This window comes from Agelaius tricolor, unplaced genomic scaffold, assembly GCF_023055355.1.
Source record: "Agelaius tricolor isolate 1412-34295 unplaced genomic scaffold, bAgeTri1.0.p SCAF_9, whole genome shotgun sequence".
Taxonomy (NCBI): domain Eukaryota; kingdom Metazoa; phylum Chordata; class Aves; order Passeriformes; family Icteridae; genus Agelaius; species Agelaius tricolor.
The window spans coordinates 33314405-33335216 of record NW_027269269.1 but is presented as its reverse complement, the minus strand read 5'-3'; the positions used below and the strand labels follow the sequence as shown (position 1 = coordinate 33335216).

The 20812-nt window shown below is 41.4% G+C and overlaps 1 protein-coding gene and 1 pseudogene across 2 annotated transcripts; one reads left to right on the top strand and one right to left on the bottom strand.

Annotated features, from left to right (window-relative positions):
- Nucleotides 1–4808: 4808 nt before the first annotated feature.
- Nucleotides 4809–7692, bottom strand: LOC139593237 (uncharacterized; annotated as a pseudogene).
- Nucleotides 7693–9476: 1784 nt separating this feature from the next.
- Nucleotides 9477–20396, top strand: CCT8 (chaperonin containing TCP1 subunit 8). 2 transcript variants are annotated; one of them, XM_071433576.1, is made up of 15 exons: nucleotides 9477–9637; nucleotides 11387–11477; nucleotides 12114–12193; nucleotides 13392–13541; nucleotides 13802–13982; nucleotides 14676–14737; nucleotides 15410–15547; nucleotides 15978–16156; nucleotides 16273–16339; nucleotides 16420–16507; nucleotides 16639–16754; nucleotides 18041–18112; nucleotides 18283–18447; nucleotides 18847–18966; nucleotides 20161–20396. In XM_071433576.1, the coding sequence occupies exons 1-15, from the start codon at nucleotides 9578–9580 to the stop codon at nucleotides 20236–20238; spliced, it is 1647 nt and encodes a 548-aa protein (XP_071289677.1). In that variant the 5' UTR covers nucleotides 9477–9577; the 3' UTR covers nucleotides 20239–20396. The 2 variants fall into 2 exon arrangements, with proteins under 2 accessions (XP_071289677.1, XP_071289676.1); XM_071433575.1 differs by lacking the exon at nucleotides 20161–20396 and adding an exon at nucleotides 19403–20117.
- The last annotated feature ends 416 nt before the right edge of the window (nucleotides 20397–20812 follow it).

Here is a 20812-nt window from a genome sequence, read left to right as displayed (position 1 = left end):
TGGGCATCAAAGTCACAATATGACAAAGTGAAGAAGGAAGACTGCAGATGTCAGTGGCTCAGGCACTAGACAGCATAAGTTGTGGTCTTGAGCTCAGAATCCTGCCTTTTTAACTATTTTTTTTTTTGCTTAGTGTTTTCAGAGCTGAAAGAAATGCAAATCAGGTGTGGTAGCAGCTTGTTTCCAGAAGGTTGCAGATAGATGTTATTTATTCTACTCTTCATTATTTCATTTGGGTATTATTTCTTATTAAATCTTAATTTATTCAATGCTGGGTTTGCCCCTCTCTTCCACTGTTTCCTATATTTTCCAATTACAGCCTAAAACTCCCATTTCCCTCACTCCTCAGTTTTGTGTTCTCCAAGTTTCCACAACCACAGAGGTCCTGTTAAGTCCTTCCCACACGACAAGAACAGCTGAACTTTCAGGAGCAGTAGGCATATATTTCCAGGTATTTCTAGGCTTCTGTGCACTCTACTGGATAAGAGTTCCCATATGACCAAGCTGAAAACTTGGTCATATGTTTGGTCATATGTTGGTCATACATTTGGTCATACTTGGTCATGTGTTTTCCTCATATGAGGAAAAGTGTTTTGCTAGCCCTTATCTGATCCTGCACTTTATTTCCTCAAGCAAAACACAACTTACCATCTAGAGGACGTGTCATTTTTTCCCAATTATGTTTTTTTCTTGTGGCAACAAAACAAGAAGGATCTCAACAATTTTGCCTTCTCCCATGAAATAAAGGCTCTTGGATTGTATTTTGTTGAGTATCATACCAGTGTCACAACACGTGTCTTGATTGTACCTGCAATACAAACTCAATATAAACAGCATTGATTCCTTTCTGAGACTATCATCCTCTTCAATTTCCTTGTTCTGAGGAACTTCTGATTTCTTGTCACTTGTGCGGGTGGAATCACAGAATTGTTTAGGTTTCAAAAGACCTCTAATACCATTGTGTCCAACTGTTCCCCCAGCAGTGCTAAACCCACCACTAAACCAGGTCCCTCTGCCTCATCTAAAAGTCTTTTGAACACTTCCATGCTAGGACAATACTCCTCTAAAATCCCCAGAAATGCTTTCCTGTGGGTCAAGCTACCTGGATTAGCTATAGCAGAGAGAGCACACACTGAGGTAAGAATTCCAAATGGTAAGGAAATCTTGCTTTCCTGTTGTCATGATCCGCTAGTACAAGCGGGGGTCATGATGATTTGTTAACTGATTTCAGAGTGCAAAAACAACACGGAGGGGATTTCAGTATTAATCAAAACAAATGCACCTTTTATTGGGTACCCACAACAAATGCAATAGAAGGATTAGAAAGGAGATAAAGGATAGAGAGACAGAGAAAAAGAGGGAGGGATATAGCTACCAACAGAGAGACAAAATCTTTGTGGTCCAGGCAACAGATCTGTCTTGTCACGTTGGGGAGAATCTGAAAGTCTTTGGGTAACTCAGGGGTCTGTTATAGTCCTCCAGGGGAGGGGAACAGGTACAGGACAGTGGAGAATAAGTCCATTGAGAACAAGTACAGACAGTCCAGTTCTGAAACAGGACAAACCAGTCCCAGCAGTGAGCAGGACCCATTGTTTCAGGACTGGTTTCTATGGGAAACCAGTCTTGGGCCAGTGAACACACCTGCAGGTAACACTTGGCAAACATCCTGCTTCAGCCAGCCCAGCACTGCTGTGTTAGAATTATGGGGGTCTCAGTCTCAGTCCTTGGGGAGGCTTCAATCTCCAACCTTGACGATGGTCATGAGGCCGATGAGGGATTTTCCATGGGGGATCACCAAAGTTACCTCAGAAAGTCAGACTTTCTCTACAGCGAGTGGTATCTGACCAAGAGGTGGGGAAATTCATGGGCTATTGTGATGAATGGGGATGGTCCCTGCTTGAAGCAGTGTACCATGGTGGCACAGCAAACACGCCTGCAAACAATCCCTTGGTGAGCACCCACCTCAACCAGGCCAGAACTTCAGTCAAGGTCTTCAGGGTCTTGGTCTCTGTCCTTGTGATGGTCAGGAGGGAAATGAGGGAAACTTCAGACCATCTCTTACACCACCCTGTGACTCACGTTGTCGTCAAGAGAGCTCCATCAGCAGGGTTCTGTAGTGATGTTGTGAAGTCTTCAGGACTTGTCAATGTTGGTAGCATATCCTGGAAAACAGAGACAGTATGTCAGAGAGAGAGAGAGAAGAAAAGAAGGAAAGGAAAAATTGGAAAAAGGAAATAGGAAACAATAAACAAATACAGTCAATATTAATAAAACAATTTTTTCAAATAATCAAAACAAATCACAAAAATAAAAAATAATTTTCACGCGATTACAAAAAATTATTTCAAAACACAGATCCAAATTTTATAATCTATTTATAATTCATAATTATGGCTTACTCATATAGTTTGCCTTGCATCAATAGCCTTGGGGAATGTCCACAGGGGAGAGGACATCGGCCAGGTTATAGATGGCATTAATTATAGACGTCAATTGTGTTAGCTGTTTCATCATTCTCCAGTTCATAATGAATAAGATTGCTGATAAAATAAAACTAATCAAAACTAAAATCAAAAGGACAATGATGGGATGACACAATTTGTTCAGGACACTTGTGGCAGTAGGTGACCACCTAAAAAGAGTATCCCACCACCTATGTTTGGCATTTTTTCTTACCCTTTCTATAACACAATCTATTTCTTTCACATTGTGAAAGAAATACAGTTACCAGGGTTTTCTGTCTGTTTTTCTTGACCTTTTCCAAAATATTGATTAAATCCTGATGAAGCAACAATTGCTGTACCCAAGTAAGGTTCATCACAATGGGGGTAGGCAATAGTTTGTGAATCAGTGTGTAATTGGATTGTAAAAGCTGATAAGAAGTAACTGGGGCTTCCAAGAAAAATCACATCCTGTGATTTTAGTAAAGTTACAAACACAAAAATTTGAATGATTTTTAGTACCCACTACTACGTTTTCTACAAATACAATATCACAAGCAGTTCTAAGGCATGACCACCCATTGCCCACATATACAAGGACTGTTTCAGAAGTCTCGTTAGGATGAATTTCAAAATGACAGATATTTTTCTCTGTCCAGACATATGTCTTGAGCTATAATTGCAATACTTTCACAGATGAACCCCTGTTGTTCTCAGACAATAGGAGTTTCTAAATTAACAGTTTGCCATTTCTCACCAATTTGATGAGCTCATTCCCTATGCTCGGAAGGACAGAAAATAGCTCCATCATGATTCAACCCTAATGCAATCATAGGAAACATCAAATGCACTGAGGCATTACATATGGTTAGTACAAAGGAGGTGGTTGTGTTTGTGATGGGGTTGTAAGTAAAATCCACCAAGACTGGAATTCTTTTTCAAAATCAGTGGCAGTGTCCCAAATTATTTTCCGAATTTCAGTAGGAGAAGTGCCTTCACCTTATAATTGAGGCAGCAACTGACTGTATCCACAATTGAGCCTGGATACAGCTGAGAGCCAAAGAAACATTGTTTCCTGTAGCACAGAGTGCATCAATTACCAATTTGTGGTCATTCACATTTATCTTTTCCCAATTTGGTAATATGTTTGATAACAACCACTGATGTGTTCCCAAAGCCAATAAGGATGACTGCAGTGGTTGTTGTAATTTGGTCAAATCTCTAGTTGTGGCAGCCAATTTATTCATTAATACTTCTGAATCAATGCTATTTAGAATCCCCAATCCAGTTCCCACAACACCGGTAGTCTCTTGGTGTCCGTCTTTTAAAAGGATTCCACTTTCACAACCAGGTCGTCCAGCCCTAGAAGGAAGTTTGCAAAAAAGGTGAATGAGGTGGCTGAATTTCTGAGGCATTATTTTGCATTGGCTATTTGTTTAAGAGACCACGCTGGTCTCTTGTTGTTGACCTGTTTTCCTGATTATATATGGTCCAATTAAAAAAATTCTCGGGTTTAGCATAACGGATGGTTGGGTGGTAGATGTTACCATAAAGGGAGGGAAAACATTATTTTTGTTATCCAACACTAGTGTTATCATGGTTTATCAGGTCTTCGTGCCCCTCAGAATTCTTCTGTGAAAAAGTAAACACAACAGAATTCTGCCACCAAGAGGCAGAAAAAATTAGAATGATGGAATTATCCAGAGTGTATTTATCTGATGCTCTTTCCCCAGAGCATTGGAGGCTACCCATACATGTTTATTCTGAGGGGTTTTTAGCACAAGTGGTACTTGCCCTATAGTAAGGGAGGTCCACCAGAACAGGCTGTCCAGGGTAATGTGCTGGATTCTTAGGATCATTTGGTACACACAGCGTAGGAGTCAGTGTAGATACAGACAAGAGAGGTATTCTGTACCTCACGTTGGAAAACACTCCAAACAGCTATCAGCTCCCCTGCCTGAGCACTGCCTTCTCCTTAAGTAATAATTCCTTCACCAGAGGAAGTGTGGAGGGCTGCTGCCCTGTATCTCCACACCTTTCTCTCTCGTGTAGCAGAGGCATCAGCGAACCAAGACTTTGCTGATTGTTTGAGGGAGAAAGGACGGGCTACTTTAGTTACAGACGCAGGTTTGTCATGGCTGCTACCCAAGCTCTCGGTTTCTTGTATCACTAATTTTTTTACAGCTCCTTTTGTTATTGAGAAGATGCTAGAGTAACGTTCAATCTGAGCATACCACTTTCTAACTGAGGCCCTCTGGGCCACCCTGTCAGGTGGGGGGGTCTTAGTACTGACTGTCTTAATAACTTTGAAAGGGCCTCTCAATACAATTGGTTGTTGTCGTGCAATTTTCTCCACTTCTATGAGAGCTAAGCTAACCACAAACAATCCTTTTTCCCAGGTAGTGTATCTCTTCTCAGGATCTTTGAAACCACAGGAATAAAAACCAAGAGGCCTTGTTGGACCCCTAGGACCCCGCTGCCAGCCCTGTGTACAGACAGCCTTGAGGAGGCAAGTGCCCATTCCACCTGGAAAGGACCTGTAGCATGGATAGGGCTCAGTGCTTGGTGAGCTGTTTCTTCAAAAATCTGCAATTGCAATGCTTCCTTGTGAGAAGGAGTCCAATTCCATTTCACCCCTTTCCTCAGCAAGTCATAAAGGGGAACAAATGGGTCGTTCTTGTTACTAAGAAATCTATCTGTTCCTTCTACAGGAGATATAGCTGCTATGGTTATTTGAAGAAGAATTGCTGTGGGTTTAAGTGATTCTGGAAGGCCTCGAATTAAAGGGGGCAGAATTTCAGGCTTTACAGGTAATTGCATGGGTGACTCATAGCCTGTAGTTAATTTTCTTTCATGCATTATTTGCAAGCAGGCAGCTTTGTGAATGCTTTCCAGGAGTTGGTCGGGGGTACCAACTATGGCTAAAGGGTCTCCCCTTTCCAAGGGGTTCATTGCCCTGGCCCATAAAGCTGTACACTGTGTCAGGGACCATGTGTGATGCTTATCTCCTGATGTTAAGAAAACTCCATGTCCCCAATATCCACTGGCCTCCTGTTCAGACAAATCAATTTGATGTCCCCCAGCGCGAGACACTCAAATTACATACTCTGTCTCTGCCCTTACTCCTTTTTTATGTGCAAGTCAAGATCTTCGTCATTGATATAGTTGTATTCTGTTTTAATTAGAGGTCTCAAGCTACAACAGCAGTGTTCCCCACAATTTTTCATCAGAGTTAATTATTTTTGAGGGTAATTTTGATTAATGTGAGGAGTTTCCTTCTCCTCTGCCTCTGTTGAGGAATCAGCATTCTGTGAATTCTTAAAATATTCATCTCTCAAGGCAGCCCATAATAAATGATTTTCATTTCTTTGTTCATCTAATTGCTTTTGCAAAATTTACACTAAGTTTTGAAGGGAGTCTATTATTGATTTTCCTCACTTCTTCACTTAAGGTGACTTTCTATAGCTGCTGTAAGACAAGCTCCCAAAACTGAGCATAAAATAGTTTTATTTTTGCCTAGTTTAAATTTTGTTTCATGTTGTAAAGAACATACTCTATCAAGAACATTTTCCAAATTAAACCAGTTATTTTGTGCCCATTCTTCTCCTCCTGGAGAAGGTTTGGCATTATGTTTAGATAGTAGAGCATAAAATTCAGCTTAGCTTTTGCACTGAGGTTTTCAGTCATTTTGTGAAGGGACCAGAAAACCACTACAGGGAGGTACAGACTTAAGTTACACAACCACACAGCCTTTGCTGTGTTTCCCTTTGCTTCCCTGGGTGGGTGAAGAGACCAAATCTGCCTGGGAGGTACTCCTTAGTTACTGGTTGTCCCTTTGCTTCCCAGACAGTGCAGATTCACACATACACAAAAACAGTTTCCCCTTTTTGCACTGTGAGTCCTTACACCTGTTTAGCTTGCAATCCTCTGCACAAGTGAGAGAAGCCCAGGATGAGGGCAGTGTTTAACCCAGGACCCATAGAGCAATGACCAAAGTAGTACTTAGCTGACTGGACATACTCTAGTTGATTAGTCTGTTCCTTCCCCTTACATTACAAGTGACATAAATACATTCTGGGGGAAAGCTAAAGTAACTGCTGCTGCTGTTACTACGAGAATTTTCAGCACTATGTGGTTCACAATTTTTTTTTTCAGGTTTAAGCATGATTCTCTGCAAACCCCACATGACCCTTAGCCTTCCCTCAAGATGCCACTTACATTTTCTTACATTTTTTTCACTGGCCAGTATTATTGGTGAAACACAATTGTTCTACTCACACTTCAGCAGATGCTTTTCAAACCCTTCTATTCCATAGCTGAATAAGCAAACAAAAAATAATATTCTGTCTTTCTTATGAACTTCATGTTCATAAGAAAAAAGATCATGTTAAAATTTTACCCTCCCAGAATTTGACAGACAAGTGCCTACAGATAAGCTGGGGATTTCCATGTGCACAATTATAGATTTTGGGTGGTGAAAGTGCAGCCAATAGCCAACCCTCTGACCTTTGCATGGTCCTTTAGCATGTCAATGTCTATGCAGAAAATAAATGGTGTAGATGCATGGCTAAAAAAAGATCAAGGCCAAGTCAAAGTTGTGATTAGACAGTCCCAAAGAAATCCTGGTTTTAACATAAAGAGATGTTTTAGTGTTAATTCAATACAGCTTAATACATAGATATTGTCTATATTCATAGTCACAAGCATACATATATATTATGGTTTTAGTGGTATTCTGGCTTTAAAAAAGGTAGGTAGCACAAGCTTTGATAAAAGCACTGTGCCAAGAGGGCAGTTCAGAAATCATAGCATCGAAGAAGTGTCCTGCATTGGGGGGGACCCACAAGGATCACTGAAGTCCAGTGGAGTAAGTGCTGTGGAGGGAACAGTCAGGTATTGTCTGCTCTTGGGGGGGTTCTGTGTGGATTGCTGATTTTCTCTGTCAGAAGTACTGTTGCTGTTAGTGCTTGTTTTCTGAACTCATTGGTGTTCCAGTAAATTGCTCTTACCTCAACCTGTGATCTTTACCTCTTATGCTGCCTGTTCTCCTCTCCATCCCACTGTGTGCTGGGGTAGGATGGAAAGGGAGGACAGTGAGGACATAGTTTCAATGCAAGTGGAAGCAAAAGCAAAAAATTGGGGAGTACCATTCCTAAATAACAACACCTCTCAGCCACCTCTCCTTCAGGCTGGACAAGCCAAGTGACTGCAGCCACTCCTTGCAGGGCTTCTTCTCAACACCCTTCACCATCTCTGTAGCTCTCCTGTGGATGTTCCCTAATAGCTTAATAGCCTGCTGATATTGGGGTGCCCAGAACTGCCCCCAGCACCTGAGGTGAGGCTGCTCCAGTACAGAGCAGAGCCCAGCAGAGCAGGACAATCCCCTCCTTGGCACAGCTGGAGATGCTGGGCCTGACACCCCCTAGGACACAGCTGGCCCTCTTGTGACTCATATCCAACTTTCTGTAGACGAGAATCCCCAGGTCCCTTTCCCCAGTGCTGCTCTCCAGTGTCTTGCTCCCCAGTCTGTCCATACATGTGGGGCTGCCTCATCCCAGGTGCAGAATCTGGCAGTTGTTTTGGTTAAACTTCTTACAAATACCTGGAGACAGTAGAAGACAGCAATGGCACAGAGAGAATGTAGATTATAATGAGAAAAATTTATACAAAGACTTGTGAGAATGTAGATTATAATGAGAAAAAAATATACCAAGACTTGTAGAATTAGGGCAAAATACAAGAGTTATTCAAGCATAAGAGAACTGTGTAACTTGCAGCCAATGAACACTAACTCCATTGTTTGCTGAAATGTATTTATAGTAAAAAGTTTTCATAGTTACCATGCATTATTTATGGAAGACCATTGAGCACCCAGGCTTGTGCAATTCTGAAATAAATTGTGTATCTTGAGCGTTTAATTATTGGCATGTTGCACACCAAGTTATGAGTCTGATTTTTGTGGACAGTAACAGGACAAGGGGAAATGGATTTGAGAGGAATAGCGGATTTTTCTTTACAAACAAGCTGTGGGTCTGCTGGTAGATAAAACTAGCACTGGGAGATAAAAGAAACAATGGGAAGGATTCCACTGATTGATTAATGGAAAAAGATATTTGCTTTTACAAATAAACTTTAGGTTTGCTGAAAAATGAAATTAGAATTAAGAGATGAAAGAAACAATGGGGAAGAAAACCCCCTAAATTCTGTAAGAATTAAAAATTAAAAGGGAGTGTTATAAATTAGAGGGAAATCTTTGGGATCAGGCGTTCCGGGAAGTCTGTACCTCTCAAGTACCTCAGCCAATGGGGAAAGAGAGAAGGGAAATTAGGATAAAAAGGAGGCTGCATCCTCCAAAAATTTGAGCAATCCCAGGGCAATGCCCCATGGCCTCTCCCTTTATTCGAATAAAGCCAGAAAGGACTCCTCTGTCTCCTTTTTGGACATAAGCCTCTGGTGTTTGTGGAGTAATTTTCCTAACAGCTTCAAAATGAAAGCAAGCAGATTTAGATTGGGTATTGGAAGAAAGCCTTCCCTGTGAGGGTGGTGAGGCCCTGGCACAGGCTGTCAAGAGCAGCTGTGGCTGCCCCATCCCTGGAAGTGTTCAAGGCCAGGGATGTGTTTGGACGGGGCTTGGAACAATCCAGCCTAGTGCAAGGTATCCCTGCCCATGGCAGGGGTTGAAACTGTATCAGCTTCAAGGTCCCTTTTGACTCAAATCACGGTGTGATTCTATGATGCTTATTTTTCCTATCTGCGCATTGTGCTTCCATGTAGAGAAGTAGGTACTAAGTGAAACGCCTGACAGGAGTCGGCTCAGTTTTATGACGTTTATCATCGGTGGCCATGAAAACTCCGCGCTGTTCCTGGAACTTCCATCGCAAAGCGTACCGAGGAACGCCCGGGCGACGGTCTCCTGACCTGGACACGGAAAGAGAGAGGGAGCCATCCCACCGGTCCGGTGCTCACCCGGCGGCGAACCCGGCCCGGCCTAAGGGGGCCCCCGCGGCCTGAGGGGCGGCCCGGCCCCGGCCCCGGCCCGCCCGCCCCGCGCCTGCGCGGCCCCGCGCTCCCGCCGTGCCCCGCGCGCTCCCGCCGCCGCCGCCCGCCGCCGTAGCCGCGCACGGAGCGGAGCGGAGATGGCGCTGCACGTCCCCAAGGCCCCGGGCTTCGCCCAGATGCTCAAGGAGGGGGCGAAGGTGAGACCGCCTTAGGATGGACGCGCGGATAGATGGACGGACGGGTGCGGGAGGAGTCTCGGGGTGGCGGTGCGGGAAAAGCCCCGGCAGGCCGGCAGGGCCCGGCGGCACCACGTGTCCCGCGGGGCGGGGGCCGGGGGTTCGCGCCGTGCCCCGCTCCCGGCCCGGGGCTGCCCCTGCTCCCGGCCCCGGGCGCTGCGGGGATCGGGGCCTGCCCGCCCTGCGGGGCGGCGCCCGGCGCACGCGGCCTTCCAGAAATCTCTGCGGGCCGGGATCGCGCTGCCCGCCCTGCCCTGGGCCTGGCCCTGCCGCTGCATCCCGGCCCCGGGATGCGCCAGGGCCCGGCTCTGGTCCCAGAGCTCTGGCAGGGGCTGGGCAGCAACATTCAGCCTGTAATTGAAGCTGCTCAGAAGTATCCGGGTCGTTCTCTGTTTTTTTTTTTGGTACCTTTGTAATCGATGCAGAACAATGAAATGTTTTCTATATATTTTCTTGCCAATAAATCCGCTTTCACTGTATTTAATGTTAACATAATTAAGATTTTGGTAGAGTTGAAGGACTGTGTTTTAATAAAGGAGAAGCTTTCTTTGAAAAGTGGGCAGAAAGCAAGAAGGTGTGGTGTTTTTTCTTTTTTATTCATAGAATCAGTAGAAGAGTTTGGATTGGAAGTAACCTTAAAGATCATTTAGCTCTAAGCCCCATCTGGTCTTGGACATTTCCAGGATTGTGCATCTACATTTTTTCTGGGAAATCTGTGCCAGGGCCTCACCACCCTCACAGGGAAGAATTTCAGGGCTTCCTAACACTTAATCTAAACATACTTTCTTTCAATGTGAAGCCATTGCCCCTTGTCCTGTCTCTCCAGGCCCTTATCCAAAGTCCCTCTCTCCAAGAAAGAGGGAAAATAGGAAAGTTTTCCATTTGCTGCTACTTTATAGAAAGAAGAGTGAAGGTAGCAGCTCTGAAAGCCCTTTGTGTTTCTTTTTAGAATCCTTCTTGGAGCCAAATAACGGCAGACGTTCAGGGCAGGGGCAGAACAGGGAAGCAGAGTGGCCTCAGTGGTAGAAAATTCAAGGCCAGAACAGCAAGAGTTGTTTTCTGCAAAATGAGGAGGCAGCTGGCACTCTTAAGATGTTTGGTTATTGCTACTTTTCTCCCTTCTCTAACAGGCTGCCCAGTACTTTTTATCCTGCCTTTTCTTTCTTAAGGTCCTTTCTGGGGATCCCATCTTGTCTTAAGGTTTCCAAACTGAAGCCAGGCTGATTGCCTTCTCAAGCACAGATATTTTGCTTAATCATTCTGCTTCTGAATTTTCAAACTGCACATGTTTTGAATGTAGCACTGAGTTAAATTATTTTTGTAGCATACAAAGGTGTGAGTAAAGAAGCATGTACAGAAACCCTTGCCCCTCTCCAGCTGGGTCTTGGTTGTTTTCTCTTTCTTTTTGGCATGTCACAAAACTTTTTTGGAAGACTGTGGGGATGCAAACTGTATTGCAAGTCAAGTCACTGTTCAGATTTTTCTTTGGAAGCTTTTTGTGCCTGCTGAGCTGCCTAGTTGAGAAGGTGTACACAATAGCTCTCACTGTCTTTGGGTAAGGTTTGGTGTCTGTTTAAACTGTATGTGAAATATCAAATGTATATTAATAAGAAACTTTGAGGGACTCAGAAGATTGACACTGCTTTGATGAGAAATTACTAGTTCATCACTTTTTTTTGTTAGCCTAATTCTGATCATTGTTCTCTTTAGCATTATTCAGGACTAGAAGAAGCTGTCTATAGAAACATCCAGGCATGCAAAGAACTTGCTCAAACCACCCGTACAGCATATGGACCAAATGGTAAATAAATCCTAAAATTATTGCTGCATTTTTGAGACAAATGCTATGTTTGGAGGCTAAACATACCCTGACAAAGAAGCAGCTGTTTGTTTCTGGGGGAAACACATTGGACTTGCTCTAAAACTGCAAATATGTGACTGTTTCTTTGTGACTGTAGAAAACAGATTTTGTTTTGACTGCTCTTGAGTGATGCTCAAGAGTTCAGTTGAGTTATGCTTGAGTTATGCTTTTGCCAGGTTTTTGTAGCACTTACTGTGTTCTCTTTGAAACACGGTATAAAATATATGAAAAAGCATAAAAATTAAAGGAAACATGATAACATGGTAGGTAGTCATAGTGAACATAATCTTGTTCAGTCAGATGGTTGGAAACAAAATATTCTCCTGTATCATTTAATTAAATTATGTGCTGGAATTTCAGAACCGAAAACTGCTTATTCAGAAATTACTGATTTTTCCTTAATGTCCTACACTTCAAGTATTATTTCACAAAAATGTTTTGAAGTTCTTAAATTAGAAACAGAGCTAACCATTTTAATGTGCAAGATACACCTGAAAGTTAGGAGACAGTGTCTGTGTACAAAATACTATTTGTATAAGGAATTATTTTTATCAATTGTTTTGTTTTCCCATTTAGGAATGAACAAAATGGTTATCAATCATCTGGAAAAGCTTTTTGTTACAAATGATGCTGCTACTATCCTGAGAGAGTTAGAGGTAAGTTTTCTTGCTTCAGTCAGGTGAGAACCAGAGTTTCTGCTCATGGGCTGTTGTGATTCTGACTGTCAGTAAGGAAAGGTCACTCTGACAGATTATTTACATATGTCACTTTGGAACTCATTTACTTTTTTCACTGAATTTGAGGTCCACAGTGAAGAATATAATTCTTTTGTGAAGCAGCATTAATAATTGTAGGAGATACTTAATAATTCCTTACTTTCCCCCAAAACCAGTAGGTTTAAAAGAGGCCTATGTCTAGAAATGCAGTGGTTAGGAAAAGTCTGCCTGACATAGCTGTTGAGTTAATCTCCCAGTGTTGTTGCTTGACATGTTCTCCTGACTACTTAGAATCCATCAATTGAATTTAGGAATCTGAGGCTGTAGCAGCACACTTCAGTAAATACTGTGAAGGTATGAAAAGACTTTCCTAATTCTTCCTGCGACTTCAAATTTATATTTGTGACATAACACAGATATTTTACTGAATTTTATACTTAGTGATAGAGACTGTGTAAGTATGAAGTATTTACTTATTGAATACATTGTGTTGGTGTTCAGTATGAGTAAAGTTACTGTGGAAGTCTCAGTTCTGTTTTTAAAAAAATATAATCTGCATACTAGTGACCTGCTCTGATATGTTTTGCATGTTACTTTCAATCAAATGGCAGGTATAAGTATTCAGGAATTTGGTATTTTATTGCATTTATCTATTTGAAAGAAAAGTGAAGCAGTGCAATCTTTAAGCAGAACCCTCCCACACTCTCCCCTCTTAGAATGAGACTGTTATTTATATGTGTATTTTGTATATTACACATGAATTCAATCTGAAGATCTAAACTCCAGAGTGTTTTCCTGTTGCAGAAATCAGTTGTGGAGCCACTGCATCCTGTGAAAGTAGCTCAGAACCAATGTCAAGGATATCTAATTCGTGTTGTAGTGGCAATGTTCAGTTCTCTGATTTTTTTTTTTAATATATATTTCTTCTTTTTCTTACTGGAGAAGTTAGCCAATTAAGAATATCTGTGTGGCTCTCTTTTCCAATTTCATGCATTCTTCATATCTCTAGGTACAATTTGAGATATCTAATATCAGTCTTCCAAATAAGAGAGCTTAGAAAGATGCATAGGAAGTGCCTGAAGCTGCAGTCTTGGGTGGTGTGTTTGTTAGTCACCAAGATGTGTAATTTCTTTTAAAGGTCCAGCATCCTGCTGCAAAAATGCTTGTGATGGCTTCACACATGCAAGAACAAGAGGTTGGAGATGGAACAAATTTTGTCCTTGTTTTTGCTGGAGTTCTTCTGGAGTTAGCAGAAGACCTTCTGAGGATGGGGTTGTCTGTCTCAGAGGCAAGTTATATTCTCATTACAGTTCACAGAGCTTGAATCCAGATGGCTGTTTATCAGTGTTCTTGGGTCATAATACTGTGAAATCATCTGCTTTCTTCCCACCTAATTTTTTACATAAAGATGTTTGAAGGGGAACCATGTGTTCTGCTGATGGCTCGCTTCCCTTGTAAACTTGCATCTGTTAAAGTTTTATGGCTATTTGAAAAGCAGTTAAAAGCAGTGTGAAGTCTTGTAGTGAATATTTACTGTTTGCTGCACAGGTGATTGAAGGATATGAAAAGGCTTGCAAGAAAGCCCTAGAAATTCTTCCAGATTTGGTGTGCTGTTCTGCAAAGAACCTTCGAGATGTTGAAGAGGTGGCATCTTTGTTGTACACGTCAGTCATGAGCAAACAATACGGCAATGAACGGTTCTTGGCAAAGCTTATTGCTCAGGCCTGTGGTGAGTGGGGCTGGAACAGCTGAAAAACTGAGTGGGTTTGGTTATGGTCCTTACATCTTCATGGAAGATAGGAAGGATGGTTAGTTCAGCAGGTTGGGTTGGATGGAATGCTTTTCCTCTGAAATGAGGGTAATATTCCTCATGTTGAACTCTGCGTTGGCATTGTAGCTCAGAAAAGGTTTGCCTTTCCTACTAGGCATTTCTAGAAATAGCTTTCAAGCCCTTTTAGTGCAGAAATCCATCTTTCTCCCTCTTTTTACATTGTAAGGAGAACATACCGTGCTTCACATAAGCTGGTTCACAGCCACAGAACAATGGAAGTAAGACTGTAGTTCTGTTGAGTTGTTATCCCTGTAGATTTTTGGGATAGAACCTTCATTTTTAATTCCAGTGATTTCTCTAAATACTCTGGGTTAGACTTACCTCTTGACTCCACCTGTATGAGTGCATATTTGAACAAAATTAACTGAGCAGCCTGAATAAATGTTTCTTTCTGATTATTACATTTTAAAAACAAAATTTTCTCTTTATGCCAGTTATTAGCAAGTTATAATTGTCTTGAATTTAGGCAGATACCTCAAACTACTGAAATCAAGTAGATCAGAAAAATTCCAGGCATTATTGATGGTGTCATTGTTCTACTTTATTCATTAGGCAAGACATATTCATTATTTTTCTTCTTTTTTTTTCCAGTTTCTATTCTTCCTGATTCTGGTCATTTCAACGTTGATAATATCAGAGTGTGCAAAATTGTGGTAAGTTTGAAGTAGTTGGCTTTGCTGTAATTATTAAGGTAAATAGTGTAAAGAGGGTTCATCTTTGAACTTCCAGAGAGTCTTTTCTCATTTTGTTGTGGCAGGTGTACTAAATTTTGGAAATTATTCTTTCTCTTGTTTAATGCCCAGTAGCAGCATTCAGAAACAAAAATCATTAATATTGGAAGTGATCTAAAATATGAGCCTGTTAGACAATATTTGTTGTTGCTGAATGAGCTGAAGTCTCATACTTAAGGTGTTACATACATCCAAATGCTTGAGGTCTGCTTTTCAGGCAGAGTAGGGCAGCTTTCTGCAGCTTTCACAAATGGTCAGAAATACAATGTTCCCCCATTCACAGAATCAAAGAACAGTTTGGTTTGGGCTGGAATGTGTCGTAAAGATCACCCAGTTCCAGCCCCCTGCCATGGATAGGGCCATCTTCCACTAGACCAGGTTGCTCCAAGCTCTGTCCAGCCTGGCCTTGAACACTTCCAGGGATGGGGCAGCCACAGTTTCTCTGGGCTGCCAGGACCTCACCACCCTCACAGGGAAGAATTTTTTCCTGATACTCAATCTAAACTTACTTTCTTTCAGTGAGAAACCATTCTCCCTTGTCCAGTTACTACTTGCCCTTGTAAAAAGTCTCAGATTCCATTTATTTCCTTTCAGGGTGCTGGTATTTCTGCTTCCTCAGTACTGCATGGCATGGTTTTTAAAAAAGAAACTGAAGGAGATGTTACTTCTGTCAAAGATGCAAAAATAGCTGTGTATTCCTGCCCTTTTGATGGTATGATAACTGAAACTAAGGTATGTTATAGCTCAAAATAAGTTACATCTCTATTTATGCATATGTGCTCTTATTTTTAGACTTAGCTATAAATATTTTCGACACTTGGCGATTGAGATATTTTGGTGAATATTGATTTTCTTAGTATAGAAAAGTTCTGAACCTTGATTGCTTCACAGGGTTTTTGAGATAGGGGAGATGGTGTTGGTTTTTTTGGGTTATTTGAGCCAAACTATGGCTTGAATTTCTGAACCCCAAGGTTGTCTAGAATTGCCTAGTGATTTCATTTTTTTTCTCTCTTGTTCTACCCTGTTGCTTGGGGGAGCGTGTCAGTATTACAAAACAGGGTGACTTAAGGGTTACAGTTAGGTTGGGAGACAAAATGGTTTGTCAGAAACTTGCAGGTATGTGGTTTAATGCTGCATTTTCACAGTGTATGTGTTTTACTAGGGCACTGTCCTAATAAAGAATGCTGAAGAACTGATGAATTTCAGTAAAGGAGAAGAAAATCTAATGGATTTGCAAGTCAAGGCCATTGCTGATAGTGGTGCAAATGTAGTAGTGACAGGTGGCAAAGTGGCAGATATGGCTCTTCATTATGCCAACAAGTACAATCTTATGTTAGTAAGGTAGGTACTAGGAGAGCATGAAAACATTTGGACTACCAGATTTATGAAATGTACTTGCCACGTTAAGACAATATTTTTGCACGTGTTAACATTGTTATGGAAACTTGTTTTTAAAGGTTGAACTCCAAGTGGGACCTGAGAAGACTGTGCAAAACTGTTGGTGCAACAGCCCTACCCAGACTGGTATGTACTTCCCAAATGAGGTGCAGGAGGATGAGAACTGATGAGCAGGTTCAGTTCTTAACTCATGTTTTTCTCTCTAGACTCCCCCCACTCTTGAAGAAATGGGTCACTGCCATAGTGTGTATTTATCAGAAGTTGGGGATACACAGGTTGTGGTGTTTAAGCATGGTATGTATGTTCTGTAGAACTGCTGACACTGCTGTTCTATGTATGTTCTGTAGAACACTGCTGTGCAGTGTTTGTATGTGCTTTGGGTATAAGATTAATGAATTAATTCAGTAATGCATGTCTCTGAACAGAAAAGGAGGATGGAGCCATTTCTACTATCCTCATTCGTGGATCTACAGATAATCTGATGGATGACATAGAGAGAGCCGTGGATGATGGTGTCAATACTTTCAAAGTACTCACAAGGGTAAGTAATGAGAACACTGGGGTTTTCAAAAGTGAGCAGTGGATCAGTTTGAGGCAAGGCTTGAGCCTGCTCTGTGCTCATTTGCTACCAAAGGCAGGAGATATTAATCTGCCTAGGTGCCTTCTGGAGCTGGAGAGTGGCTGTGTGGTACTGAGGTGTGGAGGGCTGTGTAGAGAAGACTGATTTTGTTGTGAGCACAGGGTACATGGAAGGTGGTGTTTAACATGAACTGCACTCAGTTTTCCACTAATGAGTGAGTGCTTGGAGATGGATTACCTTTACCACTTTTTAAAGACAGTCAGCTCTTTCTTGACTTACTCCCTAAATGTTTTGTAATGTTCCTTGGAAAGCAGACACAGAAGAAAAGCTAGATAGCTTTGTCACTTGGGATCAGGAGAAACTGATTGGTTGCAAACTCAGTTTCTAGTTCATTGGTGATAATTCATGCTTCTTCCACATAATACAGGTAGGTTTTTATGGATGGAAGAGCTTGGTTTTACAGAGGATTTTTTTTGTGTGAGCAGTTTATGTGGTCTTAAATATTATTATTTAATTTTTCTTCTTTTGATACAAAAAGAAATGTTCCTGTAAAACAGGAATGTTCCTGTTTTCCTTGGAAAACAGCATGCAAAAATTGTTAAAACTGTTAGAATCTTAATATCCTCTACATGCCAAGACATGGACATTGATTTTGAGTACAGAAATGTATTCAAATGCTGTGCATTTATGATTGTCTCCAGGAGTTGTCCTTTATTAAGATTTATGATGATTACTTTGTGGGGTAAGAGACCAGAGTTAATAAGTAAATTCTGGTTTGCCAAAGGATGTACAAAATGCTTAATTTAAAATGCAAGAAAACAAAACAAAAAATCCCAACACCTCGTAATACCTGTTGAGATATTAAACTTAGTGTACAGTAGATTGGTTTCCTGGATGATATTTCCCACCAAAATAATGGAAAAAATGAGAAATTCTAGGAATGCTGTTACAGTTAACCAGGAGTTGAATTTTTTTTTAAAAAGCCAAAAAATCTGAGACACACAACCCTCTGCATTATTATTTTGGTTTTTACAAAAGAAGCTGTTTTTCTTGAAAGACATTGGAGCGAATGAGTAAATTCTGGTTGATTTCCCTTATAATGCATGTTTGTTCTGAAGTGGATTCTAAATAAATCTGTGTGGAATAAAGTTCTGTTGCATTCTTGATAGACTAGAAAAATCCTAAAAAAATAAGAAGTAGTGGATACTTGAAGCAAAACATTGTGTTTTGGTGTGGTCTTTCCACAGGATAAACGTCTTGTTCCTGGAGGTGGTGCAACAGAGATTGAATTAGCCAAGCAGATCACATCTTATGGAGAGGTGAGGCAAACAGCCTTCTTGGCTTTTCATCTTCACACACACATCTTACAAAAAATACAGATATTATTTCATACCAACATACATATTTGTGTAATAACAAGTGTGGGGGGGAAATGCCTCCCTGTCTTACAGTTTTTGAAATGCTGATACAGTTTTCACCTTCATTTTAGACTTGTCCTGGGCTTGACCAATATGCTATCAAGAAGTTTGCTGAGGCATTTGAAGCCATTCCTCGAGCACTGGCAGAAAACTCTGGAGTAAAGGCTAATGAGGTCATCTCCAAACTTTATGCCATGCATCAGGAAGGGAAGAAGAATGTTGGATTTGATATTGAGGTAAGTAGTCTCTGATGTTACTTGTTGCCCTGCAGTGCAGGGTTGTACTTCATAGTACTTCTATCAGTATGAAGTATTTATACATTATTTTAAATTTTTGGGAGCTCTGTGTTGCACAGTCTAGAATAATAACTTTTTGGAATTGAATCTTAAAATGTTCTTTTTATCAGCAATCAGTTCGGTTCAGTATAGTATAATGGCCTTATGTCAGAGGTGGAGGGGGATACTGAACTAATGTGACAGGCAGTAGGTCTTCAGAAATTACTGACTTTGGCTTCCTGCTAATGGATTAGGAATGAAGATTTTCTAAAGGGAAAGAATAAGATTAGAAAAGTGATACCACCTTGCTAGGTGAAAGTCTGAGAAAGTTTTAAATGATGTTTTTTCCCCATCTGACAGGCTGAAGCTGCTGCAGTGAAGGACATGTTGGAAGCTGGTGTGTTAGACACGTATCTTGGAAAATTCTGGGGTATCAAGCTAGCTACAAATGCAGCAGTAACTGTCCTAAGGGTTGATCAGGTAAGTTTATGTGTATTTGGGTGCTGAATTAAAACCTGGCAGAATCCTCCTGCAAGTAGGTGGAATCTCCTGCAAATGGAAGGTGTAAACATAATGCTACTTCAGGATGTGGCTTGTTCATTTCTGGAAGCCAGGAAGGCATTTATTCAAGAGCTTGTAATCTGGAATGTGGCTGCTTCTATAGCAGTACTGTTAAAGTTTGTTGGGATTTTTTTTTTAAAGATTTTGTTGATACTCTGAAAAAAGTTTATATTTGTATCCAGAGAGTTACCCTAACTTCTGTAGGAACAAGCATTAGTAGAAGAAACTTCTCTCCTATATTTTTACATGAAAATCCAGTTTTTAGGAAAAATAGAGGTTACAGTCTCGAGGATAAAAATCTTTCATTATTTTGTGAAACTTCGCAAAAATGAATTTGCATGTAAAATTTTTGTAGATTATTATGGCAAAAACAGCAGGCGGTCCAAAAGCCCCTAAGCAACAAGGACATTGGGATAAGGATGACTGGAAAGATGAGCCTGAAAACTAGAGTGCAGTAAGCTCTGTGTGTCTAGCAGAGAGGTATCTGTGAGTGCATGCATGAGTTCATTGACAAGCACATGGAGATTGTATGCTCCTTGAGAACACGTAACACCGCTGTCTTCTGCTGTGTGCTGATTGCTACATCCTGTATTCGTGCCCTTTGCAAATGGATTCTGCTCCTGAATCCAAATTTTCATGGAAGGGATGATAAGTGCAAGTTCAGATTTGCCTTACTTGTCCATGTAGCCAGGGCAGAGAATGAGCTTTAACGTGGTAGGACTGATGGACTTCATGGTTTTAAAGTGTGATACTTGGAGACAGCAATTGAGAACAATAGCTTTGATAATCCTTTCTGCAGTGTGCACCCTGTAAACTAGTCTGCTGTTGGCCTATTTAAGCACTCACTTTCTGTAGACTAACTGAAGTCTTACTTTGCATGCAAAAATGAGGTAAAATACCTCTTTTTACTGTATCAGGGCTCAGCCTCTAACATTCTCAAGAAAGAAAAAAGCTGTTAATATCTCAATTAGATGGATATTCACTGGCTTGGGTTCAGAGTAGGGAAATTGCATGGATGTAGTGAATGCTAGCAGTCAGCATCATGTGGCTGTAGGAGAAGGGTACAAGCCTGATTTTAACATTAGCTTTTTCTACTTCTCTATTCTCTTCAAGATCATTATGGCAAAACCAGCTGGTGGCCCAAAGCCTCCATCAGGAAAGAAAGACTGGGATGAAGACCAAAATGACTGAACAATTTAACTGTATTTCTTAAGTGACATGACTTTGTGAGTTTTTTAATATCCCAGTTGGAGCCTGTCACAGTGTTTTGCTCTTGCCTTTAAATTATGAACAGTGTCCAATGGAGTGCAGAACTTCAAACACCTCAATAAATGTACTCACTGTTAAAATGTTGACTGACTTCATTTGGAGCTGGCATGACATGTCGTTCCCAATCTGTGAATGTGTAGGGGATGAATGACACTGTGGGTATGATGGGCTGACCCTTGGCTGGCTGCCTGATGCTCTCCCGATGAAGAAGGAGGCAGAACTCCTCAGGGGCTGAGTGAAAGGGGGGGCTCACATACCAATTCCTGTTGCAGGCACAAGAGACTCAATGTGCAGGGAGGCTGACCGTGAGCCTGCTGCAGGGAGCTCATGAGCTGCAATTGTTGTGGCTCTTTGTGCTCTTATTTGTGCTCCTTGGCCACTACCTGAGTGTAAGCAGTCAAATGAATGTTGAAATAATTAAGTGCTGACAGCAGGTCTCCAGCATTAAGTATCCCCTTTCCTGAGACCCCAATTGGAGCACTGTGTACACATGTGG

What these genes read in the sequence shown, in the direction of transcription:
- CCT8 (XM_071433575.1), top strand. Translation starts at nt 9,578, where the DNA reads ATGGCGCTGCACGTCCCCAAGGCCCCGGGCTTCGCCCAGATGCTCAAG. An exon ending in TACAGCATATGGACCAAATG is followed by an intron (nt 11,478 to 12,113) that starts GTAAATAAATCC and finishes TTTCCCATTTAG; the next exon opens with GAATGAACAAAATGGTTATC. An exon ending in TACAATCTTATGTTAGTAAG is followed by an intron (nt 16,157 to 16,272) that starts GTAGGTACTAGG and finishes TTGTTTTTAAAG; the next exon opens with GTTGAACTCCAAGTGGGACC.